We start from the raw sequence: 27,341 nt of genomic DNA, 5'->3' as shown, positions 1-27,341 counted from the left end.
ACCTGCTTTGTATATGCCACCCCCTACTTTTGGGCTTGAAAATTTTGGAAAAAAGGGGTGGCTTATACATGGGGAAATACGGTAGATCATTTTCTTCCTCATACAGTGGCACCTTGGTTCTCATTTTTAACTCGGTCCAGAAGGTTCAATGAGTACCAAAAACAACGAGTATGAAACAAATTTTTTCCATGAGGAATAATGTAGCCAACACTGACAAATTCTGGTTTGTGTGTTGAGTAAAAAATAAACTATTGTAATGAGATAAAATTTTTGCATCAAAATGCATTGAGTCCAAAATTTTATTAGTTTCAAAGTAGTTCAGTACTAAGGTACTACTGTATATTTATTGGAATAGAGATAGCTAGGTTTTCTGTATATTCTTAGTAGTTGGGATGTCTAGAAAGCAATATATACATAATCAGGTTTTCAACAAACATTTCATCCTTTGCATGAATGCAAGAAAGTGAGAAGAATGCAAGAAAGTGAGAAAAATGAGTTTCAGGAAAAAGACTAAAGTTTTCCTCTCAGTGATATTGATAAAAATTGTTTGAAGAAATTAGCATCTTTTTCCTCAAAGAAATTGTTTCTCAGTTCTCACTGTGCTACTAGTGAGCCTACTCAAATTTGGAAAGAGGGAGGAAAATGCAAAAGAAACAAAGCGGATGAGAAGGAAGAACATACATGAAATATATATGTTAGCAAGTACCCAAATACATGCATAAATATTGAATAAGTGACAATGTAGCATAATGTGATAATTCAGCCTAAAAGACTGAAAAGAATATTCCACCACCATCCACAAAATAAAGTTCTACACAATGTTTTACATAGCATTTTTAGATTTTCTTCAAATGGATTGCAAATAAATATGGGTGAACAAAATTCTGTCATTCATACCATATATGTTGTTTTCTTGCAGCTACTTCAAGCATCCATACAAAACTAGGATGACTGACAACTTTGTTTTTAAAGCCTTCATTACACAGAGCTAACTACTAAAGCACAACAAGAAGGCACCGTAAATCTACCAAGATAAGCACTAAAGGTCTTGCAGAAAACCTTGGCTGTCAATTGCACATAAAGTATGTCTAATAAACTGTTATCAAACTGTACTTTCAAATTATGTTACATCAGGAAAGGTGTAGTGGTTACAGGTAAGGATAGACAATGTTCATCTTACCAACTTCAATTTATTTTTTAAAAAATATAGAAACATGAAATCTTTTAAGCCTAATAAATAAGTTAAACTGATACGCATTTCTGCATGTTATATAAAATACTCAACCAGTTTTTTGACAGAATTGCTCAAATGAAGCATGTGATTCTTTAGTGATTCTAGAAAATTTTTCAAATAGTTTTTGTGACACACACACACACACACACACACACACTTTTTTTTTAAACAGCATGGATCAGTTTGCCCAAATGTCAGCTTTTATGTCATTCAGACTAGTAAGATTTTCAGAAGTTTTAGGAGTGGCCTTATCAGGACATCCTTCTTATGTCCTGATAATAGAATTCCCAGGGTTGGTTATATCTACCAACTTTTTTATCTGCCTGTCTTTCTGTCTATTTCTTCTACTGCTTTTAAGCAATTGATAAGGATCCAGTCAAAACTTTAATTGTCTAAATAAAAAGTTGTCCTTTACTGCAGACCAATAGAATTAGTTTATCCCTGGCAGTGCTTAACTTCATTTTAACATAATATTCTATATTGATTTTATTTTGCCTTTTATATTTCAATATTATATTTTCTTTTTCATTTATTTATTTAATTTCACTTTCAGAAAAGCACTGCTCCATTAAAATACAGGAGAAACAATCTCTAAATAAATAAACATTTCTGGTAGGCATATAAACCTTAAAAAGTGACGTCATAATAATTTTATGGTTAAAGGGAAGAGAAAGGCATATGAATCTTTCTCCCTATTTTAAAGCCTTCAGCATTCTGTGTGTAGCTTCCAATTAAATGATGGTTTCCTGCAACAGTGAAGAACTTGAAAAACAAATATTGTGGTAACAATAACTAGTTGTTAAATCAGTAAGTTAGTAAAGTAGGTTTCAGGTGTTTATGTTTTAATTTACCATTAAATTAAAATGTAGTGTATTTTTTTTCTTCGCCTCAGACTTTTGCTTCTGAGTGCCCTTGCCAATGCTGCACTCCACAAAATGGGTAGATCCAAGAAATGGGAAATGTCAGACCAAAACAGAATATTCATTTCAATTTATTTCCCTACTAATTTAATTTAAATTAAAAGAGATGAAACTAATTGCTTTAGGTGTATCCTATCATATTGGGCATAACTTTTGAAAATGCTCAAGGATCTGCATCACAGACTTTTGGGGAAAACCTGGCAACCATGACAGCTCAGAGTATATACAACAGATTTCCAGCACAAATTACTTTGAAAGCAATTCTTCAAGACCCACACAAAGACAATTGTACAATATATATGCAAATATTTAGATAAAATTATCCAGCGTTAATTTGTTTGCATAATGGTTAAAATATGAAAATGCACAGTAGATACTTACAATGTAATTTTTATTCTTTACAACAGCATAAAGTGGGAAAGATTGACATAAAGGAATTCTCTCTGTCTGTGTTTCTGATTGCCAACAGGTTAACTCAAAAAATGGAGCAGAATAGGATCAGAAATTGGGAAGTGGGAAAGGATAGGGAGAAGCTGATTTTAAAGAATGGTTTTAAAAATAGGCTGGATTAGACAGGAGATGCAGAGAAGAAAATTCCATTCAAAGTCCTTTAAACTGAATGCAACCACACACCCTATTTCAAGTCACCTTATAACAGTTTCTATTTGGGTTGAAAAGAAAGATCTACATGCTTTCCATAACCTATTTATTTACAACATGCTGTATTTTACTGTTTTATGCATTTTATTTTCTTACAATGCAATATGACATTATTATGTCTTTTAAAAATGATGCATTGAATTTGAAATATTATGATTCACCCAAGGCCAGCACAGTCACTGCTGAGAAAAATCTAGCCATGTTTGTCTTTTTGAAATCATAAAGATTTAAGCAAATGTTTTATATAGTTCAGGGTATGCGGGATGGTGCCCAAATTTGTGACAGAAATAGGCCCAAGGTTTCCTCAAGACTAGCAAAGCATCTATTCAACTAGATATTCAGAATCTCCAACTAGATCGCTCATGCAAGAATTTAATTTTTTAAAGCAAGTGCTATCTGAGTTTACAATAATTTCAAATATATTCACTTTAGATTGTAAAATGATGTCATAGTTGGCAACTATGGTTGCTATTTTACTTTTTCCTCTTCTATCCTTCTGGAGTGGTAAGCATGATTTTTTTCTTCCCAAATTTGGGTACCTTTCACAACTTCAACATTCCCCATTATTGGAGCCACTGCTAAGAATCTTGGAAGTTAAAGTTCATACATCTGAAGGGTACCTAGGTCACATTATACAGTGGGAGACAATAGAAAGTGATATAGCCATAGCGGTGCTGGACATGTTCATCATAGAAGCATCAAAATTTACAACAGGCTAATGATACTAATAGACATTTCATATGAAGTGCAGAATGCTATGTTGGATGCAGTTATACCTCTCCTGTGACATATTTTATGGCCAAAAATGAACATAAGGACCAGATCTATTTTAAAAATTGTAAGAAAATAAAGTGCATTTAAACAACTGCCTCCTGAAGTCCTCTGCCAACGAAAACAGAGCTTGCACCCTTTCCGAGTTCCAATTTTCATTGGCAAAAAGGCACTGTGGGCTGGTCCTTCACTCTTTCCAGGGAAGCCCCATGGGCCAGATTTAAGCATCCCGTGGGCTAGATCCATCAGGCCTTGAGTTTGACACCCCTGAGCTAAACTATGTACCTTGAGGAAGTTGTAAATCTTGTTTCTTGAATATGTTTACTATGAGAAATCCAATCTTCTTGGCTTAAATGTTTGTAAACCATTATGTTGCCAACAAGTAATGCTTGGTGCATCTGAGTATTCAGTCTACACACCTTGAAAGTCAAATTTCTAAATAGATTTTTTTTAAAGTATCAGGTAATGTTAGCATCTGTCAGGTAGGTTTTCTAAATTGTTTAGACTGGCAATAAATCAGAATTTATACCTCATTCTTTTCAAATCATGTGAAAAGGAAACTCAGAAATTTAGCTCTGAGACCATTTCTATCAAAGGCATACTTTGCATCATTAACCATCTAATCAACAATATCATTCTTTCTTCAAAGCTTACAAGACATTATTTACTTTTCTTCACTTTGGGTGGCATTTTGAAGCTGTACTTAAAAACTCCGTAAGATTAAAAGAAAAAGGTTCAAAAGGGAATTGTGGAATTGCATGCCAGATCTGTACATCCTCTGAGTCATTTTCACTTGGACAATGATTGTGTAAACAATTATGTGGTATGATAACAAATAATAATATCAACAATAATACTGATGATAAGGATGAAATTGATGTAGTATAATCTTCTGTCCTTGATGAAATAACAGAATAATCCTCTGACTATCAAACAAGGCCATTTTGATCATCTCTCTTTAGTGACCTTCTATATTTCTCCATACTTCTTTCTCCCTTCCCTCCCCCTAATCCCAGAACAACATTGCTTTCAGCTTCTCCCCTAGTTTTCCCACACACAATGCAACCCAGACCTCACCTTCAGCTCTCCTGAGACTACTTTGGAAGCCAATTCGATGACACAGCCAACAGCCATGCGTGCAGCACCGGACGAATGCAGCTCATTCCAAATGGTGTCACTGTCCACCTGAGCAAACAGTTAGTAGAAGGGGGGGTGAAGAAAAAGAGAGAGAGGAGAGAGGGGGGAGGAAGGAAGGAGGGAGGGAGGGAGGGAGGAAAAAGAAGAAGAAAAGAAAAGAAAGAAAGAAAGAAAGAAAGAAAGAAAGAAAGAAAGAAAGAAAGAAAGAAAGAAAGAAAGAAAGAAAGAAAGAGAAAAGAAAAGAAGAGAAAACAGTGAGGGAGGGCTGGCACAGTGACAACAAATGTACAATAACATTAGTCTTCCGTCTTGGCCGGCTGAAAAGGCCTTCTGGACATGAGCTTGCTTATACTTTTTCTCTATACTGAGTTCTCCAATGGAAACACATTCCTGTCATGCCTCACTGCCATTCCCTGTTTAGATTTCTCATTACAAATGGTATTACATAGGCCAGATCTGGTTTAGTTGTATGAATTTGTTAGAAGATACCAGGCTTTAGTCAGAGATGCAATATATGTATGTGCATGCATGTATGGGCATAATGTGTATTCATATTTATATTCATACCTGGTCTGTCCTTTGAAGTTCTGGCAAAGGGCAGAACAAAACAGTGCAATGTATAGACTGTCAAAAGATTATTACAGAATATGTCAAAAAGATCATTACAGAATAAGTTCATTTAAAAAATAAGATGGAGAAGCAATTTATAAAGCATGATCCTGAAATAAAATATATTTTAAATCCAAGAAAAAAATGTCAAGCAGTTTAACATATGAGAACATTCATGGTAAGGCAAATGTATTCTATTGAACTGCATAATCAGTTAATGCAGGTAATTAACGTGTCTTTGGATAATAAAGCAATTATGCCATAAGAAGAAAATTCCTTGGGTGTTACCTTCCTCAGGATATTAGTTAAAATTATTAATATATTGTTCTGCAAGCACTAATGATAATTTGTTTGAATTATCATTATTGTATCCTGTTCTTCTGAAGCAACAACAGGTGAACCTGATATATACATTTGCTAACATAATCTTCTTGAATATATTCTAATATATTGTCAGAGTATGATTCCAAGTCATTTTTTAAAAACTATAGGATAAATGAGTCACTGTGATACTATTATTATATAGTCCTGAATACAGTTTTGTTTTTAAGTATTGTATAATGATTATTCTAGGTTAATCCAAATGTTGTCTTATCACCAGTTGTTGGCAATCTTTACAGACACTATGTACTACTTGCAATTTTTTACAACAGCAAAGGTGTTACAAAAATTAACAAATGGCCAAAGTCTCCTAAAATAGTGCTATCTAAGCTTATTTTTAAAATCATTATTAAACGCCTTGCATTCTAGATCAAACTCTTCTAGTTTTTCAGGCTAGAACATCAAAACTTGGGAAAATTGGAGATCTGAAATTTTAGCCACTTTTACTAAATGAATGTTAATTTGATTTTTCAGAACCTATGGATGATACCAGCAATGTTACATACCCATGTGTTGCTTCTGGCAACCTCTGTTTTGCATTCACATGTGTTTACCAATTCCTTTTGTTATGACAAAAGCTTAATGTCCTGTCATATTTTCTCCCATCACTTGAATAATGAAGGAATCAAACATGTTTAGCTTAGTGATTCCTGAACAAATACTTTTAATATTCTCATAAATGTATTGCAAACACTCTAAAATATGCATTTAAGGCACGTGCATAAGTGCACCATCGTGCCTACCGTCCCTGTCCTATTGTCCCCATTTATTTGTAATTATTTCCTGTATTCTTACTCATGTTTATACTTATATCTATTATCTTGTAAGCGATTGACAAATCAAATAAATAAATAAAAATAAATGGAATTGGGATGTGGCTTCTGAAATCATCTTATGAAAGTTTCCTAGAATGCCTTCAGAGGTAATTATTGCAAAGTTCAGATGATACTGATATTTTAAATGGTCTTATATAGAAAAAGTGCTCAGGGGTATAATAATTCCTGAAATATTAAATATTATATTTTCAAATGGAATCTACATTTCATTTGATTTTATGGAAAACATTTACACTTTCTATTTTAGTTCATGATATAAATTTTTCAGTTTATGACTCTACTGTGTTTATTAACAAAAAATAAAAGAAATGAGAAGAAAAATAAAAACACTACTTTCAATTCCTGAACAATTCTTTCACAGCATGTTTTTTAAAAAATAAAAATAGAATCTTATCTTAATTGCTGGAGGCAATGTTTAAACAGCAATTTAACACATGGACATTATGAAACAGGACCATAAAATCTGATGAAAAATCCAGCATTGAACTAAAAACACACAAGAAACCAGCATATAACTGGCATACATCAAAACAGAGCCAGAGGCAAAATAAAACTCCCCAACTGTTACTCTTTGTGGTGTGTTCTTTTCTGCAACCACTAATGTTGCTAACAAATGCATTTTTCCTTTTATGTCTTTTCTTTCTTCATATATGTATCTGTGTGTCTATGAATATCTGCTTTTATTCTTCTGTTTACTATTGATTAAAAGATGTGATGAAGAGTACTTGCACAAAAATACTTATTACAGGAAAGAAATACCTAAAATCAAATATGACACAACAGATTTATTGATTATATTTAAACACTTTAAAATATCTTATAATGTTATGCATATTAAAATATTTACATAAGATAATGAAAACATGTCATAATTAAGATTAAAAAGTTAACAGTTTAAATTGTATAGAACAGTTTAAACTGTTAACAAGTTTAAACAGACAATTAGAATAGCTGACAAAATGAAAAAGTCTTAATATAATATAATATTTTTAAAAGTTGAAAAATTAGCCTTAGGCACATTCCCAGGAATGGGTTGGGGTCAAAATAACAGGTACAAACATGGAACTGCACCTATTGTCTAGAGTAGAGGTATCAAACTCAATTTCATTGAGGGCTACATCAGAATTATGTTTGACCTTGGAGGGGGTGGGGGGCATGGACAGTTTGACATTGCTTGTCTTGTGGGGGTGCCTGTGGTGGCCCAAGATCTCTGCCAGCAAAAATGGGTTCCTGAGCTCCATTTTTGTCTGTGAGGGCCTCCTGCAACCCTTTGTCAGCAAAAACAGAGCTTGGAGGGCTGCCTGGCCCTTACATGCTCCATTTTTTGCTATAATGATCTCCTGCAAACCTCTACCAGAAAAAAATGGAGCTCAGAAGGGCCACCTGCAGCCCTCCTGAGCTCTGTTTTCACTGGCAGAGGCACCATGGACTAAGCCAGATCTAAGCACCCCTTGGTCTGGATTCGGGGCCTTGAGTTTGACACCCCTGGTCTAGAGTTTTTGACCTCTGATTCTAGACCTTTGATCTACACCGCTATGTGGTATGTCATATATGGGGCAAGGCATACATTATCTTAAAGTACAATGCACCAAAAATATAGGAGCAACCTTGTTATATAAGATTAAAGACCTTTTATTCTGTTGCCACAGAAATCAACCTTCACTGGATGTAATCAAGCACGAGAGAATTATCTACCAGGACTTTTAATATGTATTCTTACATGAAGCAGAAAGATAGACGCAAAGTCTGAATGGACTCTTCTTTCTCCTGGATTCAGAACTGATGGGAAAGGTCCAAAGGTACAAGGGAAACAATTTTAAACTCAACCATGTCCCCCCACCCAAAATATATTCTGCTTTCAGTCCTGAATATTACGATTTACATGAAAGAGGACAGAGGCAAATATAAGGATTGTTCCACACAAACTGAAACTAAGTTTGCTCAGCATAAAGGAGTTATAAGTGGGAAATAAGCAAGGAATGTTGAATCCTGCAAATGACAAGGAATTTACTGTCCAAGATCAATAATGCAAAAGTCTAGTTACAAAGGCAAATCAAAATCACTGTCCAAAATTGATTGAAGTGAAGTTTAACAAATATCAGACGTGACTTTACTGTAAAGTTTGGTATGTTCAGACCTTTTTTATTTTATAGTAACAACTGGGCATAACATTTCATATGAACTAAAGGAAATCTAATATATTCCAGTGCTGAATTTCATTTAAACCCTGCAGCATTTAAAACTTTTTTGAGGCCATTCTTTTACAGAGCACAAGTAGGAATTTATGTGAAGAAAGATAACCTGGAATCAGTGCAGACAAAATTTTGTGGCTCAGTCTTCACTGCACTTAACGGAACATGTCTTGAGATAGGAATGCCTGCAGTCCAGACCAGGCTCCTCTAGGTCATAGAGAAAATTTGTCATGATATGGTTGCTCTTTAGAGTATTACCAAGCCAAACAATTGCTCGCCTAAAAATAAATGATATGGAATTTTAGACCAAGTTAATAGCTTGCCCTAAGATTGCAAAAATTGGGTAAATAAGGGCCCTAGGGAACCAGCAAGGTAGCTACAAAATTTAATGTTCCCTAAAACTGAGGATACATTTTTCTGAAGCTAGGCATAACCTCTTTCTTCATTGCTGCAAGACAAATATTTCAAAACCTCCTTAACTGAGCATACCTGCCCACATGGTAAAAAGGAGGTCAAATCTATTTCATAAGTATTGTTATGCTGTAATTATAGATGAATTTTATGTCTACTTACATTCTGTCCCTAGTATGTAAATTTACATGAAGGACAGTCCATTTTTATGTGAGCCATCTTTTAAAACATTCTAAATCCCTTATCTCTTATGTAGTGCTCTAATTCTGTGTTTCCAAAATGAAAATAAGGCATAAGTGGTTATAGGTGTAATCACTTCTGTTCTATTCATCATTTTAAATGTATTACAAGTTAGCTATCTTGCTTTAGGTGACATGTATTTTTCGTTTATAGTTTGTAATATTTTACTTCTACAGTATGGAAATATACTATAGCATATCATTATAGTAGCATATGTTCATTTTTTATTACCGAGATCCTTGTTATGCTAGTATTTTATTTCATCTATTTGATTATATTTTTGTATAATTTCAAATATTGCTAGTCATTGATCAAATAAATACAGTTTCATTTCATTTCATCTGAAATGCTATGTCGTTCACATATCAAAAAATGGCTAGTGATAAGGCTAAAAGACCTGAATAAATCTAGGTAATTTGAATCAGCAAGGAAATGCATTTCTTCACTTTCCCCTAGTAGTTACTCAGATTTTGCAGTATAGAATTAATAATCTAACTAATATCTGCTCTTGCTTGTGAGATATAAGCAGTGCTGTTCAAAATCTGTTTGCATTTTTATCTGCCACCCTCAGATGACAGAATAGAGCTACCATATCCAGCCTACAAATTTTAAACCATGGCACACTGGAAACACTAAACCTGGTTGTCATCTAGATTTTCAAAGCCAAATTATGGTAGTTGCTTCCATTCTTTTTCCTTATTCTCAGAAAGCTATTTAAGATTATATTTGCATTATTCTTTATGCTGTTTTTGAGCTTGCTTTACTGGCAGAAATGATGGAGGATCTTGTTGGCATTGCTGTTTTCTATTACTTGTCTTGTTCAACCATTTTGAAGCTTCCCCAGATACCTGGAGTATATTCAGTAATCTGAAAAAGGCTCATAATAGTGTTGTTGTGGGTTTTTTTTAAATAAAAGCATGAGAAGATAGGAATGCTGCAAATCATTGATAAAATTATGATACAATGAAAGGCAGGACATTCATGTGTGGACATGTCTATATCATGGCCTCCTTGTAATGATTTGAAGGTTATTATAGTTTAGTGCTTAAGAAGCTAGACTACAACAGGATGACTAAGATTCAGTCACTAAAATCATCAAGTAAATCGCCATTCTAAATATCAAAGAGAAACCCAAACTATCAAAAGAGTGGCTGCAACCATATCACTGAAGTCCCATTCTTTTAAATGTGTATCACACTCAGAACACGTAGAAATAAAGGAAATGGCTTCAACAACATGGTCAACTTTTTTTAACCTTCCCTACTCTCAACCAAATCTACCTACATACACAGTACTACACAGCTGTTACCACACAGCTGTTATTGTTGGATAACAAAATAAAAGAGTTGGAAGGGACCTTACATGGTATATATTTCTACAAGGTGTTTGAGAAGACTGTAGGGCATGTGAAGAAGACTGTCATCATACTGCGAGTGTTCTTTTAAACTGCATGTTGCTAGACTTAAAAAGTTGCACTTATCAGAACAATTGGAGCGAAACTGGATATGAGGTTAAATGCATTTTTAAAAGTGCAAATAGAACAACAAATAGATGATAATTATAATGTTTTGGTTTGCTGTCGGACAAGATTTAACCCTTTCTCTTCCTGATGAAATATTGAGAAAAAATTTCTGTGGCTTGATTAGAAATCACTGATTGCCCCATAAGGATGTTATTAGCTTTTGATGAAACCTTCATGTTAAATGTCCTCAAATTTCTTCATCATCTTTGTGGCCTTCCTTTGAACTTTCTCTGTCAATATCTTCAACCCCGAATCATACCTGATACTCTAGGTGTAGTCTTACCTCTGAAGAACGGAGAGGAATAATAATGTCCTGTATCTTTGATACAAAGCATCTTCTGATGCAGCTAGGATCAAGAGCTCAGAAGGCAACAGGAATCTTGGCCTTATTTATTAATTACTGTTAAATTTGTTTGCCACCCGTTGAAGTGACTTGGGATGGCTTACTTACAGCATTAAAAACAATACAAACCATAAAAGATAAATATTTCTAAAAACCAATAAAAATAAAATTACAATCAAAAGTAAGATTGCAATTAAAGATGAGTGAAGAAGAAGGTTGATGATGGTGGAAATGGGATTTCCTCTTAATCCATCAATCACTCCCTCCAGCCTGATACTCTCCTGTTTGGGCCCAAGCCAATTGGCAGAGTCAAGTCTTCAGGTCATTGTGGTAGGTCAGAAGGGTGGGAGCCAATCTCACCTCAGGGATAAAAGTTCCAAAAGGCCCAAGCCAGGGCATAGAAGGCTTTTCTTCTGGACCCTGCCAGCTGAACTTCATTGACTGATAGGGCCAACAGGATGCCCCCTCTGCCAACACAGTGGGGTAGGCTAGGCCCATTGTGGTGAGATGCAAGGGACCCATTCCATGCAGGGTTTTAAAGGTAATAACCAACACCTGGAATTGCATCCAGAAACAAACTGGCAGACAGAGCAGCTCATGGACCAGTAGAATAACATAGGCCACTCCAGGGACCACAAGAACTGCCCACCCATTGCATTCTGCACCAATTGTGGTTTCTGAATACTCTTCAAATATAACCACGTGAGATGGCCAGTGCTTGAGTGATTGGGTGCAGGGGCCTCAGATTCAGGAAAGCTTGTTTTAATATAAACTTTTCACTGGCTTGATAAAGTCTGTACTTTGTAAGAAATTCCAGTGTCACATATCCCTCAAGCAATAACAATAGTAATTGTTGGCCATCCTTAACTGTCTAAAATGTACCTGTTGACATCAACCCTGTTCTATTTCTGAGAGGTTTTTAAAGCTTCATCAGTATTACATATACATGGTGGCTTGATGCTATAGATAATATAAACTATAAATAGCCATGAAATAATTAACATCAACAGGCTTTTTAAAAGCAGAAAGTTTTGAAAAGAAAATTAAGACATCAAGCTTGTTCAGGTTTCAGTAACACTTTAAAAAATCAGAATCATTCATGACAATGTTGCAAGCCAGAATATGCAATCCCACTCAGAAGTCTAAGACTTTTAAGGCACACATGGATTTACTTCATTCAGAGTTTCCTGAATGAACATAGCACTTGCAAGTTTTTGCAAATACTTCCAGCATAACTCAATCACTGACATGTGTAGCAAAACTAGACCTTAATAAAGTCACAGATGATAGAAATTAAACTACCTGTCTCTGAAGTGTATGTGGAGTTATTTAAAGAGATGATGGCTTAAATAAAAATTAATTTGTATTTATTCTTTGGGGAAGCTACTGGATTTTTACCTACAGCATGCAAAAATTTTCTGTTTTTCCCTATAGAAATAAAAAGGTTCATGTAATATGTTCTGAAAGTAATCTTTTTCTCTCTTGTATGCCTCAAGAATACAGCAATGAGGTAGTAGAGTGGCTTGGGTAAAGGTCCAAATTGATGTTTTAATATTAGTCTTTTGCAGATATGTCATTCTTCAGTGCCCATTGTCCTTAATCAACACTAGATGGCCTCTTCTCAGAGATATTTCCTTTCAAATTCCTCATTGCCTTCAACAACAGAACTTTAAAATACGGCCTTCATTAGAAAAGGTGAGATACATTCAGAGATATATTTGCCCTGAAAACAGACATCAGCACAGAAAATGTTTTATGACATCTTGTATTATTTCATAAACTGTTTTATGATAATTTTAGATGATAAAATATTTTATAAAGTTTGCCAAATTTGAATTCCACTGGGAGTGAAGGTCCCAGATTTTGGACACAGTCCATTTGAGATGGTTCAAAAATTGTTGTCTTAAAAGGTTATGAGATGAATGTTTTAGTAATAGATAGATTAGATACAGTTAGATGGAGAGACAGACAGATAGACAGGGAGACAGACAGACAGACAGACACACACACACACTTTTCATGCCGGCTGTGGGATTATGGTTATAATCAAATAAGAAAAATGGGAGGACACCAAACCCGTTGTCTGAGTCTGAAAGGTTACCGATACTTTTCAAAATGTTTCAGAAGATTCTGGGATTAGGAAGATTCTTACAAACCAAAGAGTCAGATTTACAGCAATATTAACTTCACTGTCCTGGCAGAATCCCTTACTTAGAATGCAAAACTTTTTAATTGCCTTGGAGAGGTTTAAACTTTCTTCACTTATTTGGAAACAATATTTGTGCCACAATATCTGCTAACTATTAGACTGATGAAAGATGAATACTCCATCTTTTTTGTTATAGCAAAATCATATGACTGGAAGAACAGCAAAAAGAGGAATAATTATAATTTCTAGCCTAACGTATATTTTTTACAGTGTATCAGATTATTAAAGTTAAAGTAATCATGGTTTCTGAAGGCTGATGTGCAAAGTATGTGCAGCCAATTTAGGATACCCATCGTTGGAAGATTAAAGTCCGTTCAGGTTCAGGAATGGCTTTTGGACCCATTTGTGTAAGAAAAGCTATAAAAGCCAGTGGAAAAAATGTGCAATAAAATTAAAAAGGCAAAAATTATAAAAGGAAGCATATAAAAATACAGAGTTATTATTGTTATCTCCTTTTCTTTAGAAATGGCAAAAATCTTCTTAAGGTGTGTTGAAAATATACAATAACTATTGCTGGCATCCATTACATTCATAGGTATCCTACTTGGTTAATGTTAATTACATGTAATTAATTCTGCCTTTGAGCAATACACTTTTCAGAGTTATATACAGGTATTCCAATATCATCTTTCTTTGTGCCAAGAATAACCAAACCAACCAAAGGAAACAAAGTTAATACTAATTTAACAATTCTATATAACATACCTGGATTCTTACAAGGTGTTACATTCACTTTTGCCCAACACAGCCTCATTCAATTTTAAAGACCTGACACTGTGCATTGACCTTTCTGTTCCTGCTTGTTTTTCTTCCTTTATTTTTTTTTAGCAAACTTTAAATTGGACAGCTGCCTTATTTTATAAGATAAATGTGGAATTCTCTTTTGTCTGCAGCATGGTCCCTCAGGTACCCAGGACCAAACCCCAAACTTAGCTCTGACACAGCTGGAGAGCCCATTCCTCAACTAAACAAATGCCTTAAGCCCTTTTATGCTTTTTACAGCATGTCAAAATTCATATTGGCTGCCAATATTGATGTGATTCGTGTTGCCTCCTCTGAGCCATAAAAGAGGTAGACAGTTATCAATTTTTTTGAGGTGTATCCAAGGAATTTGAGGGCAGATTCACTTCCAAGTTATAAATGATTCCAAAGTCACAGACCTCTCAACATAGAAGCTGATATTACATAAAACATTTCCCTTATTTATTTATTTCCAATAAATAAACAACTACAAAGCAACAATTTCTTAAAAGAAATTTGCTATATAGGTAAGACTTATCTCATATATATTTTGCTGTTGGCACTGGATTTTTATACCATTATTTATATAGTATTGATAATGTTATTCAGAATTGATTTTTGACACAGTCTATTTCCTTCGTTTACATCCATCCTCAGAGCCCATATGATTCATGTGGTTTTTATTTTATTTTCTTGTTTGCAAAGTGCATTTACCTAGGAACTAATCTCTGAAGGGTTACACATATGGTTATATTACTAATGCTCATCTTTAGTTATGTTCAATCATTAAATATATACATACCCATATGTGTGTGTTATATGTTCAATCGTTACACACACACACACACACACACACACACACACACACACACACACTTAACTAGAAAACAGAAGCAAAAGCTACTTACACCAAGACCTCCACAGGGCAGCAATGAAAAAGATTTGTGAGGGGCACTGCCTGTATTAAAAATAAGAAATAAACATGAATGTAAAAATATACATTTTTTTTCAAAATGTACTGTTAAATATGTTTAGTAATTAACCAAGTAGTAATAACATTTCTTAAACATTTCCCAAAGAAATTAAATTAAGCTAGGATAATTTTGGGACACTGGATAAGCAATGTACAAAGCCTCCAGAATAAATGTCACTGACCTTGTCCCCTCCAGATAGATTGGGCTTTAATCCCACAAAGATCCACGTTTGCTAGTAATAATGGAGTTGTAGTTCAGTACAAGCAGATGACTTGACTGCAATTCTTTTGACCTTCACTTGCTTTTTTTTTTTTCCAGAATCCCAACAGTTGTAGCTCTTTCCTCCCTGCTCCCCCCAATACAGTAGGTATTCAAGCATTTGGATCATTCTGGTTACAAACCAAGTATTACAAACCTCTCTTCTACATTTTTCTGATCTTTTCTATCTTTTTCCAAACATGGCAATTAAAACTGTGCATATATGTCAGGTGTATCCATTGATTCATTTCAAACTATTACATTGTGAGCAATTTTATTTCCAGTCTCTTTTCTAATGATTTTTGGCATTGAATTTACCCTTTTTGCAGCTACCACATACCAAATCAGTATTTTAATTTACCATTATTTACCATTATGACCCAAAGCTCTTTTTTCTGGTTTGACTAGGTATAGCACAGATATGATCAGCAAACCACAAGCAAACCTTTTGGGTCAAATCCAACCATGTAACATACCTTCCTGAAGATTATAGATAGTTTTCAAGTATAACATATGAAACAAATGTGTTTTTGTACCCCCAAATTATTCTTGGAATGGATAAAGCAGACATTTTTGAACTGTATGCATCTTAACCCTCATAGTTTTGCACAAATCATCCCTTCACTGAAGAAAAAAATATATATTCCTAGTAATTCCAGGAATCCATCAATGCTAATTTAGATTAAGGGCCAAACTCTCTAAATGTAGTAGGGAGTTGGGGTGGGGAAATCATAGGATTTATATGTGAATAATAAATTATGTTTAATAATTCTCACATTCCTAATGTCATTTCATTAATACCCTTTCCATATAATTGCTGAATAATTCTATGTCTCCATTTATATCACTAATTTATTTTCTGAGATATACTGGTACTTTTGATTGTTTTATCCATACAATCTCATTAGGGATGGCCCCTTATTTAAAATAGTAGATACATTTATTTGTGGGATAAACCAAGTTTTTCATGTCATTATTTTTGATCAACTCAGTTCTCAGGAAACTGTTTCTAACCCTTCTTCAGAATTTTCAAATCAATGCTCATGACAGTTTATTGAACTGGAGCATATATTAATAACTTTATTTTGCCTTATTATTGCTACTTCCGAAATTCCATGGTAGTTAGAAAACTTACTTTTTACTCCAAGAACTTGATGGAATTTATATTATTTATTTATATAATATCTGAAATTATAAACTTTGAACTCTATCCTGATAAACAGTTCTTTTAAATAATACAAAACACTTCATATGATCTTCAGTTGAGATTAGTACAGGTACAAAAACAGAATGCTTCATGCATATTGAGCAGTTCACAGAACGATGAATAAGAGTTAATTACAATGATTTTTTTTTACAAGAGATGCAAATCTCATGCAGAACACAGAACATATGCACATATGAACTCAAGGTGTCCTGTTGCTGCCACAATCAGTTATTGCTCTGATTAATCAGTGTGAGTTTAGTATACCAAACTAGTATATATAGTTTGCTTTATATGGTTTGTGTATTTTTTTAAGGTTTGCATTTGATGGGAAGGAAGAAGATTTTTGTAAAACAAAGTCAGTATTTCTAGATTATCTGCCTAGCCTTTGAGTTATGCCTATTTAATTTTTAAATGTTATTATAATTATTAATTTGAGGATGCTTTATATTAATACTGTTGAATGCATGGATTTTTTTGTTATGATAATTCATTTGGGAGAATGAAATAACCTAATGAGTCCACGAAGGTTATTGTTGTGGTGGCCAGAGTCTAGACAACCTTTAGAAGCAAATTTACACTACATCTGTTGTCTTTCCCAATTCAAAATGCAGAAAATTATGCTACTGATTTTTAGCAATTATGATAAAAGTCCAGAGCATTTTAGGTGATGGAGACTAAATGTCAAACTTTGGAAGTTTAAGATGTGTGGATTTCAGCTCCCAGCATTTCCCAATAACATGTCAAAGTTGCCAAATTTGAAAAACACTGCAATATTCAATATCTGAACCTTGGCTTCCCCATCTTGCCCTGGAATCATTACAAGGACGGGAGGCGGCAAGGTGATGGGTTTACAAATATGTTTTGATTATACCAATCAAAAAGAAAAATATTTAGAAAAGTTGCAAAACAAATAGTACATGAAAATCCCAGTTATTTTACCTTAGTTCAGGAAAACCCAATCTTGCATAAACTCTGATTATCTAGTTATTTCTGTGGTTGGCTTTGGAAAATGCAGTATTTAAAAGCTCAGCCGTTCTGATGATACCTCTGCATACTAGTATTTGTATCTGAGAGTGTCCTTGCCTGAAACCTAATAGAAACCAGAAGAGTTTGGAGTTCTTCTAGTGGTTTTCATTACCAAAACTTCAGAGTTATTCGAGTAAGAATAAAAAGTTAAGGAGGCCTTAAAGTTATGATATAATCACACATATTGTGCAGATTCTGAGTATGTCAATTTTATTTAGCATGAAGCCTGAGCTAATAGGATGAGAGGGGTTGACACATAATTCTAGCATGTATACATTTTGCTATCTTTAGGGATGCTGATTTTTAGAATATTATACTAGCAAAAGGAGCAAAAAGAAAAAGAATGGAAAGTAAGAACTGAGCAAATGTTCTGAATTTCCCTTACTAAAAGAATGGTATGTATTGTCAATTGTTAAAAGAATGATCTGTATTTGTAAATCATCAATCTTAGATGATTTAAATGTGACACACATTATACTAATATGTAGCAATGAATGCATAAATAGTCAAAATGGTAAATTTTTTCAGAGTAGTGAAAATTGAAGTTTCTTCCATCACTTACTAACTTTGCTACCTTTGTTCAGGAAAAGAAACATCTATTGTTTAGTTAAACTAAACCAACTTTATAAGGATATTGGTTCTGTATTCTGTTGTCGCATTATTGCATTTTGGTTTTGGAATATGAGTGGTTGGTTGATTGGAATATGAAATTGTTGATTTTTTGTTTCACTTTTTCTTTTATTATAAAGCTTCCCCCTCTTTTTTTCTAGTTACAGTATAAGATTAGGATTACCAGTCCCTTGCACAAAATAATAATTTGGAATTATGACACTGTTCCTGTCTTGTAGCATTAAGAGGAAGTTTTAACTGCTAGTGCAAAATAAAGTCCTGTATATGTTTTACAAAAGCTTTCTTAAAACATAGACACATGCATATGCCACTCACAATTGCATAAGCATCACACATACAAAAACATAAAATCTGGCCTCTATGTTCAAGTACAATTGTGATTGCCTAGGAAACATCTACAGCAAGCATGTGCTTCCTGATTCAAATTCCTGCAGCATCCAAGAAAAGCAAATCTCTCAAATCCATTACAGATAACAGATAATCAGAATTGGAAGGGACCTTGTAGGTCATCTGGTCGATCCCCCTGCCCAAGCAGGAGACCCTACACCATTTCTGACAAATGGCAGTCCAATCTCTTCTTGAAAGTCTCAAGTGATGGTGCTCCCACAATTTTCGAGGGCAAGCTGTTCCATTGGTTGATTGTTCTCACTGTCAGAAAGTTTCTCCTTATTTCCAGGTTAAATCTCTCCTTGTTCAATTTCCATCCATTATTCCTTGTCTGGCCTACAGGTGCTTTAGAAAATAGCTTGACCCCTTCCTTCCTGTCGCAGCCCCTCAAATATTGAAAGACCACTATCATGTCTCCCTTGGTCCTTCTCTTTACTAGACTAGCCAAGCCCAGTTCCTGCAATCATTCGTTGTATGTTTTAACCTCCAGTCCCCTAATCATCCTGGTTACTCTTCTCTGTACTTTTTCTAGAGTCTCAACATCTTTGTGATAATGTGGTGACCAAAACTGGATGCAGTACTCTAGGTGTGGTCTTACTTAGGCTTTATAAAGTGGTATTAGTACTTCCCTTGATCTTGATTGTATCCCTCTGTTAATACAATTTAGGATTGCATTAGCTTTTTTGGCTGCTGCTGCACACTGCTGGCTCATTGGTTTTCCACTAAGACTCCAAGATCCCTCTCACAGTTACTGCTATTGAGCGTGGTTTCACCCAGTCTATATGTGTACTTTTGGCTTTTCTTGCCTAAGGTAGGACTTTACTTTTCTCTATATTGAATTTCATTTTGTTAGAAACGGCTCAGTGTTCTGATCTGTCAAGATCCATCTGGATCTTGAGCCTATCTTCTTGGGTGTTAGCTATTCCTGCCAGCTTAGTATCATCCGCAAATTTGGTAAGTTCCCCTTCTATTCTCTCATCTAAGTCGTTAATGAAGATATTGAAGAGTGCTGGGCCTAAGACAGAACCTTGTGGCACCCCACTGCTTACTTCCCTCCATGTAGACTTAGACCCATTAAGGACTACTCGTTGAGTACGGTTTGCCAGCCAGTTGTGAGTCCATCTAGTGGTGGTGCTATCTATTCCACTTTTTTCTAGCTTACTAAGAAGTAGGTTGTGGTCTACTTTGTCGAATGCCTTGCTGAAATCTAAATATATTATGTCCACAGTATTTTGCTGGTCTACTAATTTAGTCACTATGTTGAAGAATGAAATAAGATTGGTTTGGCATGATCTGTTCTTAACAAACAGCTGACTGCTAGTTATTACTTTATTTGTTTCTAGATGTTGGCAGATTTGATTTTTTATTATCTTTTCCAGTATTTTCCCGGGTATTGATGTTAGGCTGATCGGTCTATAGTTTCCTGGGTCTGTTTTTTTTTTCCTTTTTTGAAGGTGGGAACCACATCAGCTCTTTTCCAGACCTCTAGAAGTTCCCCGGTGCTCCAGGATTTTTGAAAGATATGGTGCAGTGGTTCTGAGATGACCTCTGCCGGCTCCTTTAATACTCTGGGATATAATCCATCAGGCCCCGGTGATTTGTTTTCATCAAGATCAGACAGGTGTTCTCTTACTATTTTTTTTTTTGCTTATTTTAACATTTATTTCTGGTCTGTCTTTTACAGTTATGTTTTTGGTGGGTTGAGCTATAGTTTCTTTTTGCGTGAAGACGGATGCAAAGAATGAGTTAAGCAGTTCTGCTTTCTCTGTTGCCTGTTACTTCCTTGCTGTCTTCTCTTTTTAGTGGATCGACTGTTTTCTTGATTTTTTTTCTTGTAATTTATATGTTGGAAGAAACTTTTTTTATTATCTTTGACTTTTGTTGCAAGTCTTTGTTTGTTCTGAGCCTTTGCTAGCCTGACTTCGTCTTTGCAGATTCTGGCTATCTGCTGATGTTCTGCCTTAGCTGTATGTCCTTCTTTCCATTTTTTATACTTGTCCTTTTTTTCTTCCAATTTGCCAGATAAATCTTTGTGAAGCCATGCTGGTTTCTTCTTGGATTTCTTGTTTTTCTTTCTCAGTAGTATTGTACTGGTCTGGGCTTCTATGATCATAGAGTTTCCCAAGATTCTTGAGTTGTTTTCCCCTTTAGGATTTTCATCCATGGAATCTTTCCCAAGTTCTCTCTGAGTTTATTAAAATCAGATCTTTTAAAATCCAAGACTCTGGTGTCATTATGTTCTGTTGCTTGTGTTTGTGTTATGTTGAATTCTAGTATGACATGGTCACTCTCACCCAAGGTTCCTGCAGTTTCAAATCCCTCTATCATTTCTTCTCTGTTTGTAAGAATTATGTCCAATATGGCTGTCCCTCTAGTTTCACCCTCTACCTTTTAGACAACAAAGTTGTCAGCATTACAATGTAGTGTCAAACTCAAACACAATCACAAGTCCCTGTGAAAAAGTTGGATGGTTTCCTATTAGGAAGAGAGCATAAGATAGTTGGCCAATTTTTTTTAATGAAAGAGTTACACTAACATGAGCTGTCTTGTGCCCTCATTAGATTCATTCCTGGTTTTCATTGTTCATAAGACAAATTCTCACTCATTGTTGTTGTTATTATTGTATTGTTCTAAGATTCAGGCTACAGATCTTAACTCTAGATGTTAATTATCTAGGCCTCCTGCATAAAAATTAATTTATTTTGGGTTTGGATCCAGATATTTTCTCTTTATCTTTTGGACTAGGTAGCATCTATTTATGGCCAGACTTTTCTTTCTGAAATATATTATTATACATTCACCAAAATTACAATTATTTTTCCCCTTAATGCTTTATACATACTTAATGTTCTATAAATACAGCATGTGATTGTGGAAATAGGAGGAGAAGAAGGAAGAGTAGTTTTCCTTCCCATTTATAATTTTAAAAAGCCATAATAAATGGATTGTGAGAACCAGTTTGTCGTAGAGGTTAAAGCGCCAGGCTAGAAAACAGGAGAATGAGTTTCATGTCTTAGACTTCAGGTTCAGATGACAAACCGATCAGTCAATCCAGTTGCAACCAATGGATTGCAATTTGGGTGAGCTGAAAAAAACAGACCCTGTACTTGCAGAAGAGGCAAGGAAGAAATATAAAATGGATTCCTGTATAATTTCATAAATGTAACTTAACCTTAGCATGAATTTTTAACAGAAATTCATTTTTTCTCTCCCTGCAATAACAAAGGCTGAATCAAAATCTCAACATTTTGAAGAGAATGTGTGCTATAAACAACCACAGCTTTTGGCAGAATTTCTGGGGGAGAAAAATTGATTATGATTTTATTACACATTATGTGCACCCACATTAGATCACCTATTACTGCAGACCCAGTAAGACACCAGACTTTGTGATACCTTCTGCTCTATCTGCTTTCTTGTATCTTTTGTTGGCCCCACAATCTCAAGAATAGAATATGATTATAAATATACGCTTCAGACAAAGCTGTGAAATATATATTCAAATTCAGCAATTTTCCTGAAAAGATCAATAAATAAACAGTCTATTATTTTCCAATTGTTTGTATACCTCAGTAGATTAATATATCTTCAAGTCATGGCAGTCTTTGCAGGATTGCATTATTATGAAAAATGTTCCAATTCAATACACCATGTATCTTTATTCCACCATGTAAAGGTCTTAGAGAAAATGTTTTCCATTTTCCCCATAAAGACAATCCATGCATATTGGACAAAAATCTAGGACCGGCCCTATCAAGCACATTGTGAAATGTCCTGATTCTAGCAAAACCTCATAAGAAGGAAACAAAGACAGGAATGGGTCCTTTCTCCAAAGCATATTTATCAGGGGCTAAATCCCACTGAATTATTGAAGCACCCTTGTCAAAAGGGATGGGCATTCATTATCACAACTGTTACCATCTGAATGATTCAGCAAGGCTTTTCCAAATGCTGATCCCTACATAGGTGAAGGAACCATCTGAACCCTGCTTCAGCCAGTGAAAGATGTTGATTCATATAAATTCATATTTCAAAACAGTGTCTGTACAACACAGCAGGGACTCAAGATCCATTGCTATGTGTAGTGGGATCCAGATGGTACTCATGATTTTAAAATATCTGTCTTACCCCTTGAAGTTGTTCTGCCTTCTAGGACTGTTCAAGTAAAAGAGGCTGAAAACTATCCCTTAAGGATATGGGTCATGAGTCCATTCCTTTTCTGACTTACTCACCAAAATATAATTCTTTATACCCCAAAGGTTAATAACCAGATGATCATAAAAGCAGAATTAGATCTCTATGGCTGATTTTGAGCCAGTGCCTTTCCCTAATCTATACTGGCTCTCTCTGCAACATTCTCCTTCCACAATGAATTTCATCTGGAAAAAGTGTTTTGTTTTGGATTGGGGGTGGGGGCGGGTGTTACATCGCTTGCCAAGTATTTTAAACTGACACCAGCTATGACTAATGATGAGGCTGGAATGTGCTGTTCTCAGTAGAATAGAGCCCTTTACAGACCTAGGATTTTCCTGGGGTCCAGCTTCTGTCTGTTCAGGGGACTGGTGCCATAGAGCAGTGAATGATGTTCGGAGTGAACCAGCTGTATTTCTTCCAAACTGGCTTTTCGACCTCGAATCCGCTGAAAGAGAGCAGCAGAGCTCTATAATATTCCACTGATAACATACAGGGGAGGGGAAAGAAAGGAAATCCAAAATAACATTGAATAGGATTAATCATGGGCAGTAATAATTGCATCATATAGGAATGTGACACTGATATTTAATAGGATACTAGACAGCAAAAACATGATTTTTTTCCCTTTCTCTCTTAAATAAATGGACTGATGTCATGTTAAAATAACATAGCACTTTGTATGACAGAAATAAATGCCCGTATCTTTTTTTTCTTTTTACCCTCCTCCATTCAACCCTTCATGAAGGCTACAGTAAATGTGACATAATCCATGCAGTAAATGATTTCACAGGGGTGAGAGGACGGTGATCCAGAACAAGACAGCAAGAAAGGGAAAAAGACAAAACCCTCCCAACATTTACTGATGGACTACCTATGGATCTGATGTCTCTCTCTCTCTCTCTCACTCTCTCTCTCTCTCTCTCTCTCTCTCTCTCTGTGTGTGTGTGTGTGTGTGCGAGCCCAACATCAGTACCTTTTAAAATTATATTTGGGTTTAACAGAATCTTTGTTTTGCAAAAAGATGATTATATTTTATAATACAGCACAGAGTACAAAATCCCAAAACTTGACCTTTGATTTCTCTTTAATTTTGTGAATTAGTCAGGTAGAATTTAATTTAGCAGGGACACAAATTCCCATACAATTATTTGCTAGTAGGATACTTCTGAATTTCTTTCAAATTCCCTGGGAAATATTTTGAGTTGACTGTGTTTTGAAATGATAGAGAATTATTTTGCATCACATTTTTGTTTTCATTGCATTATGACTACTTTGGCTCTTCAAACTTTTTACTCTGAAAGAGCCCAAAGGAAGTTTTCCTTAGGAGTTACCTGTATTTAAATAATATGAAACCATGGAAACTGCTAATCACTGGAAAGATGATGATACAAGGGAAGGCATGACACAACCCTTGGCTTTTCTATAATTAAGGTAAGCAAAAGAACACCACACCCCATTCATGAGAATCCCACCACAACTTCTTCTTTGCTTTAGGGGAAAAAAGAATCAAAAGTGATTTATTTTCCATCAGATTGAAGCATAGTAAAAAGAAAAGGAAAAAAAAAGAACAGAGAAGAATTTTTTGGCAAGCACAAAACAAAACAAAACAATCCCCACTGGTCATGAATCACAAAGAAATGAGAATAGATTTAAGTGCCAAGATAGTCATTCAAGAATGGATATGAGGAAAAATAGCAGCTAAGTGAGAAAGTAAGTTGCCCAAAAGGTGGATGGGGAGACATTTAACCACAGTGGTTTTTAAAGAAGAAATGAACAGCATTGTTCAAAACATGATGTTAGAACCATTACACGGAAGATTGGCTCAAAGTATGGACCCAAAGTGCCTTTGAATCATTAAGACTTTGCGATGCCTCCTTACCCTCAACTGTATTTCTACACTTCACCATCTTCAGAGGCAGAACAGAGTTTATTGATAAATAACTGGCAGACCAAAATAAATGGCTATTGAGCAAGAAATACTGCTTTTTTTCCTGCATCTACTACTGAAAAAAAATCACAATCTGTTTTAATCCCAGTTTTTGTGACTAAATATAGTTTTTCTCTCTTTTTAATGCCTCTGCTTTAATTAAAAAAAAAACTTAAATATTTTTAATTTTGATGGCAGCAGTAAATATCTAGCCTTGTCCTGCTATTGACACTATTTCATACAAATCTTCTAAAGGGGAGCATTCTCCAAGGACACACAAACTCTTTCATAGTGCTACTGTTGTTTAAAATAAAGAAACTTTACAAAGATTTGTACAGCAAGAATGTAATTGCGTTTTTGTGTTTAGGACTACACTGTACTTGTGAGTGGCATGTCGAAGGCCACATTCCCAAAAGTAGGTGGAGCCCAATCAAAGAAATTATTAAGACCAGGACAAAACTGGACTGTGTTTAATTTTATTACAATTTTAATTTCATTAATTAAACAGAGCTAACATGATTTATCCCTACGTATTCAACAATTCTTCTATACCATTTAAAAAAATTCTGCAAGGAGTTGCAGGGATACTGTTATTCATTTGCTTGGTTAGATTTTAAGGCTGCCCAGAATAACTGAGTGACTTAGTATTAAAAACAGAAAAACAAGAAAGAGAAAAACTGAAGTGACACCAACATTCATATAATACTCCAGCCTCTGCCACACACACAGCTGACAGAACTCCAGATTTACCCATTGTATGAAAAATAGCAAACTTTATGAAAATTTACATAATATCATCAGGGTTTGCATGTACCTTGGGAAGAGGAATACTCTTCCAGAAGAAAGGCACTGCTACAGAGTAGGCATATTTCCCAAGTGCCACTAGAAGCAACTATTAAGAGACCTAAAGCATATTGACTCATTCAGTTTTACCGGATGGGCATAAACCAGGGGTGATAGTAGGTCCCTCAAATAACCGGCACTATGCCTTTAGAGTAGATAACTAGCACACTGAATTGCACCCAGAACTAATTTGGGGTTTGGAAGTGCAATTTAAGTTCTCTGTTTTATTGTCTTCCAGTATTACAATGCTCACTTTCAAAAGGCTGATAAACATCAATGGAATTCACACGATGGAATTCATATCAAACTAATATAGATTAACAAAAGATTTAATTGCACAGGATTCTGATCTCCAATTTCTTCAACATTCCTAATCCTGCAACTGAATTTACAGCCAAGGAAAACTGAGACGTAGTTGCATAAAATCAACAACATTCTGTTACTTTGGACAATATATTTAATAACTTTCTCCAGGGATTATTTTTTATAAAAACACCTTGTTATTTATATATCAGGTGATTGATAACATTATTTCATTTGCCTAAAACATATTTACATTTTCTTGCGGGAAGGGGAAAAGGATGTGGTGTTATATAAATGTTTTTCCTGGAATGTGTTGTAGATGACTGCATAGCATATAAATGAAGAAACCCCAGGTGGCTAGGACCATGGAAGACCCTTTTCCTTCCACAGCGACTTGCACATTTCACAGAAAAGCTAATTAAAATGCTTAAGAGGGAGATTATTAGTCATGTAGCAGAGTATCTATTAATTCAGAAGTTCAGAAAACCATAAATTTCACTCTATCTTTCCTATTAAAAGGACAGAAGATGAGGAAAGGGCCAAATGGGAATAGGGTTTTTTTTCTCCTATTTTACTATAACATTAAAATGTCTTTTCTGCCTCACTTTTCTAATTTCTTCTATTTGTATACTTTGTTCCCTTAATTTTTATGTCATTTATTAATCTTAAATGGACTGATTAATATATAATATCTATCTATCTAATCACTATATTAATATTCTCAACAGATTTATGTATCATATTTATTATGAGCTACAAACACTTCTAGAAATTATATCCCTAGTTATTATAGCGATTTCATTCTTTCTTTACTTCTTTTTTTATCCAAACAATAAAACATTCTCTTTCATGAACAAAGCTGTTGGCTGTTGACACACTAATATTAATAAAAATCAACACTTAAGTCCAGAACAAGTTGTCGCTTTAACAGTGGCCCTCAGTCACTTACTCTGGACTCTGGCAGATGAATAAAAATATAAAGAGGCCTTACCAAACAAGTCTCTATCAATAAAATAATTTTAACTTTTAAAAATAAAAATAACTTATAGAAATTTAACTGCAAGGAGTTCAGTATTCTAAATATTGGCTTACTTATCCAGGATCTATCCCACTATTAAGTTGCAGCCAGTAAAATTTCCTATGGTAATAATTGTAAATGATCATTGTAACAGTAGAATGATTGAGTCAAAAGAGCATTGAAGTATTTTTGATCAACAAAAATTGTACTATGATGAAAGCAACATTCTTAAGATCATTTAACAAGCCAATTTAGTGTAGTTGTTAAGAAATCAGCCTGGAGACCACGGGTTCTAATCACACATACAGCCAGCTGGGGACCCAGAGCAGTCACTCTTTCTCAACTTAGGAAGAAGACAATGGCAAATC

General features: G+C 34.8%; 1 protein-coding gene across 1 annotated transcript in view; it reads right to left on the bottom strand.

The window, feature by feature from the left end:
• Positions 1-27,341, bottom strand: part of HDAC9 (histone deacetylase 9) — a 455,657-nt gene that overhangs the window by 119,109 nt on the left and 309,207 nt on the right. The window contains exons 17-19 of the mRNA XM_087917383.1: positions 23,207-23,327; positions 15,115-15,164; positions 4,663-4,770 (exon numbers count right to left, since the gene is read on the bottom strand). Coding sequence (XP_087773509.1) covers positions 4,663-4,770; positions 15,115-15,164; positions 23,207-23,327 — 279 coding nt within the window. The remainder of the gene's footprint in view (positions 1-4,662; positions 4,771-15,114; positions 15,165-23,206; positions 23,328-27,341) is intronic.

Source organism: Pseudonaja textilis, chromosome Z, assembly GCF_049901715.1.
Source record: "Pseudonaja textilis isolate UNSWEBS1 chromosome Z, rPseTex1.2, whole genome shotgun sequence".
Taxonomy (NCBI): Eukaryota; Metazoa; Chordata; class Lepidosauria; order Squamata; family Elapidae; genus Pseudonaja; species Pseudonaja textilis.
Note: the sequence above shows the minus strand (reverse complement) of the source record. Positions and strands in the feature narration are given on the sequence as shown.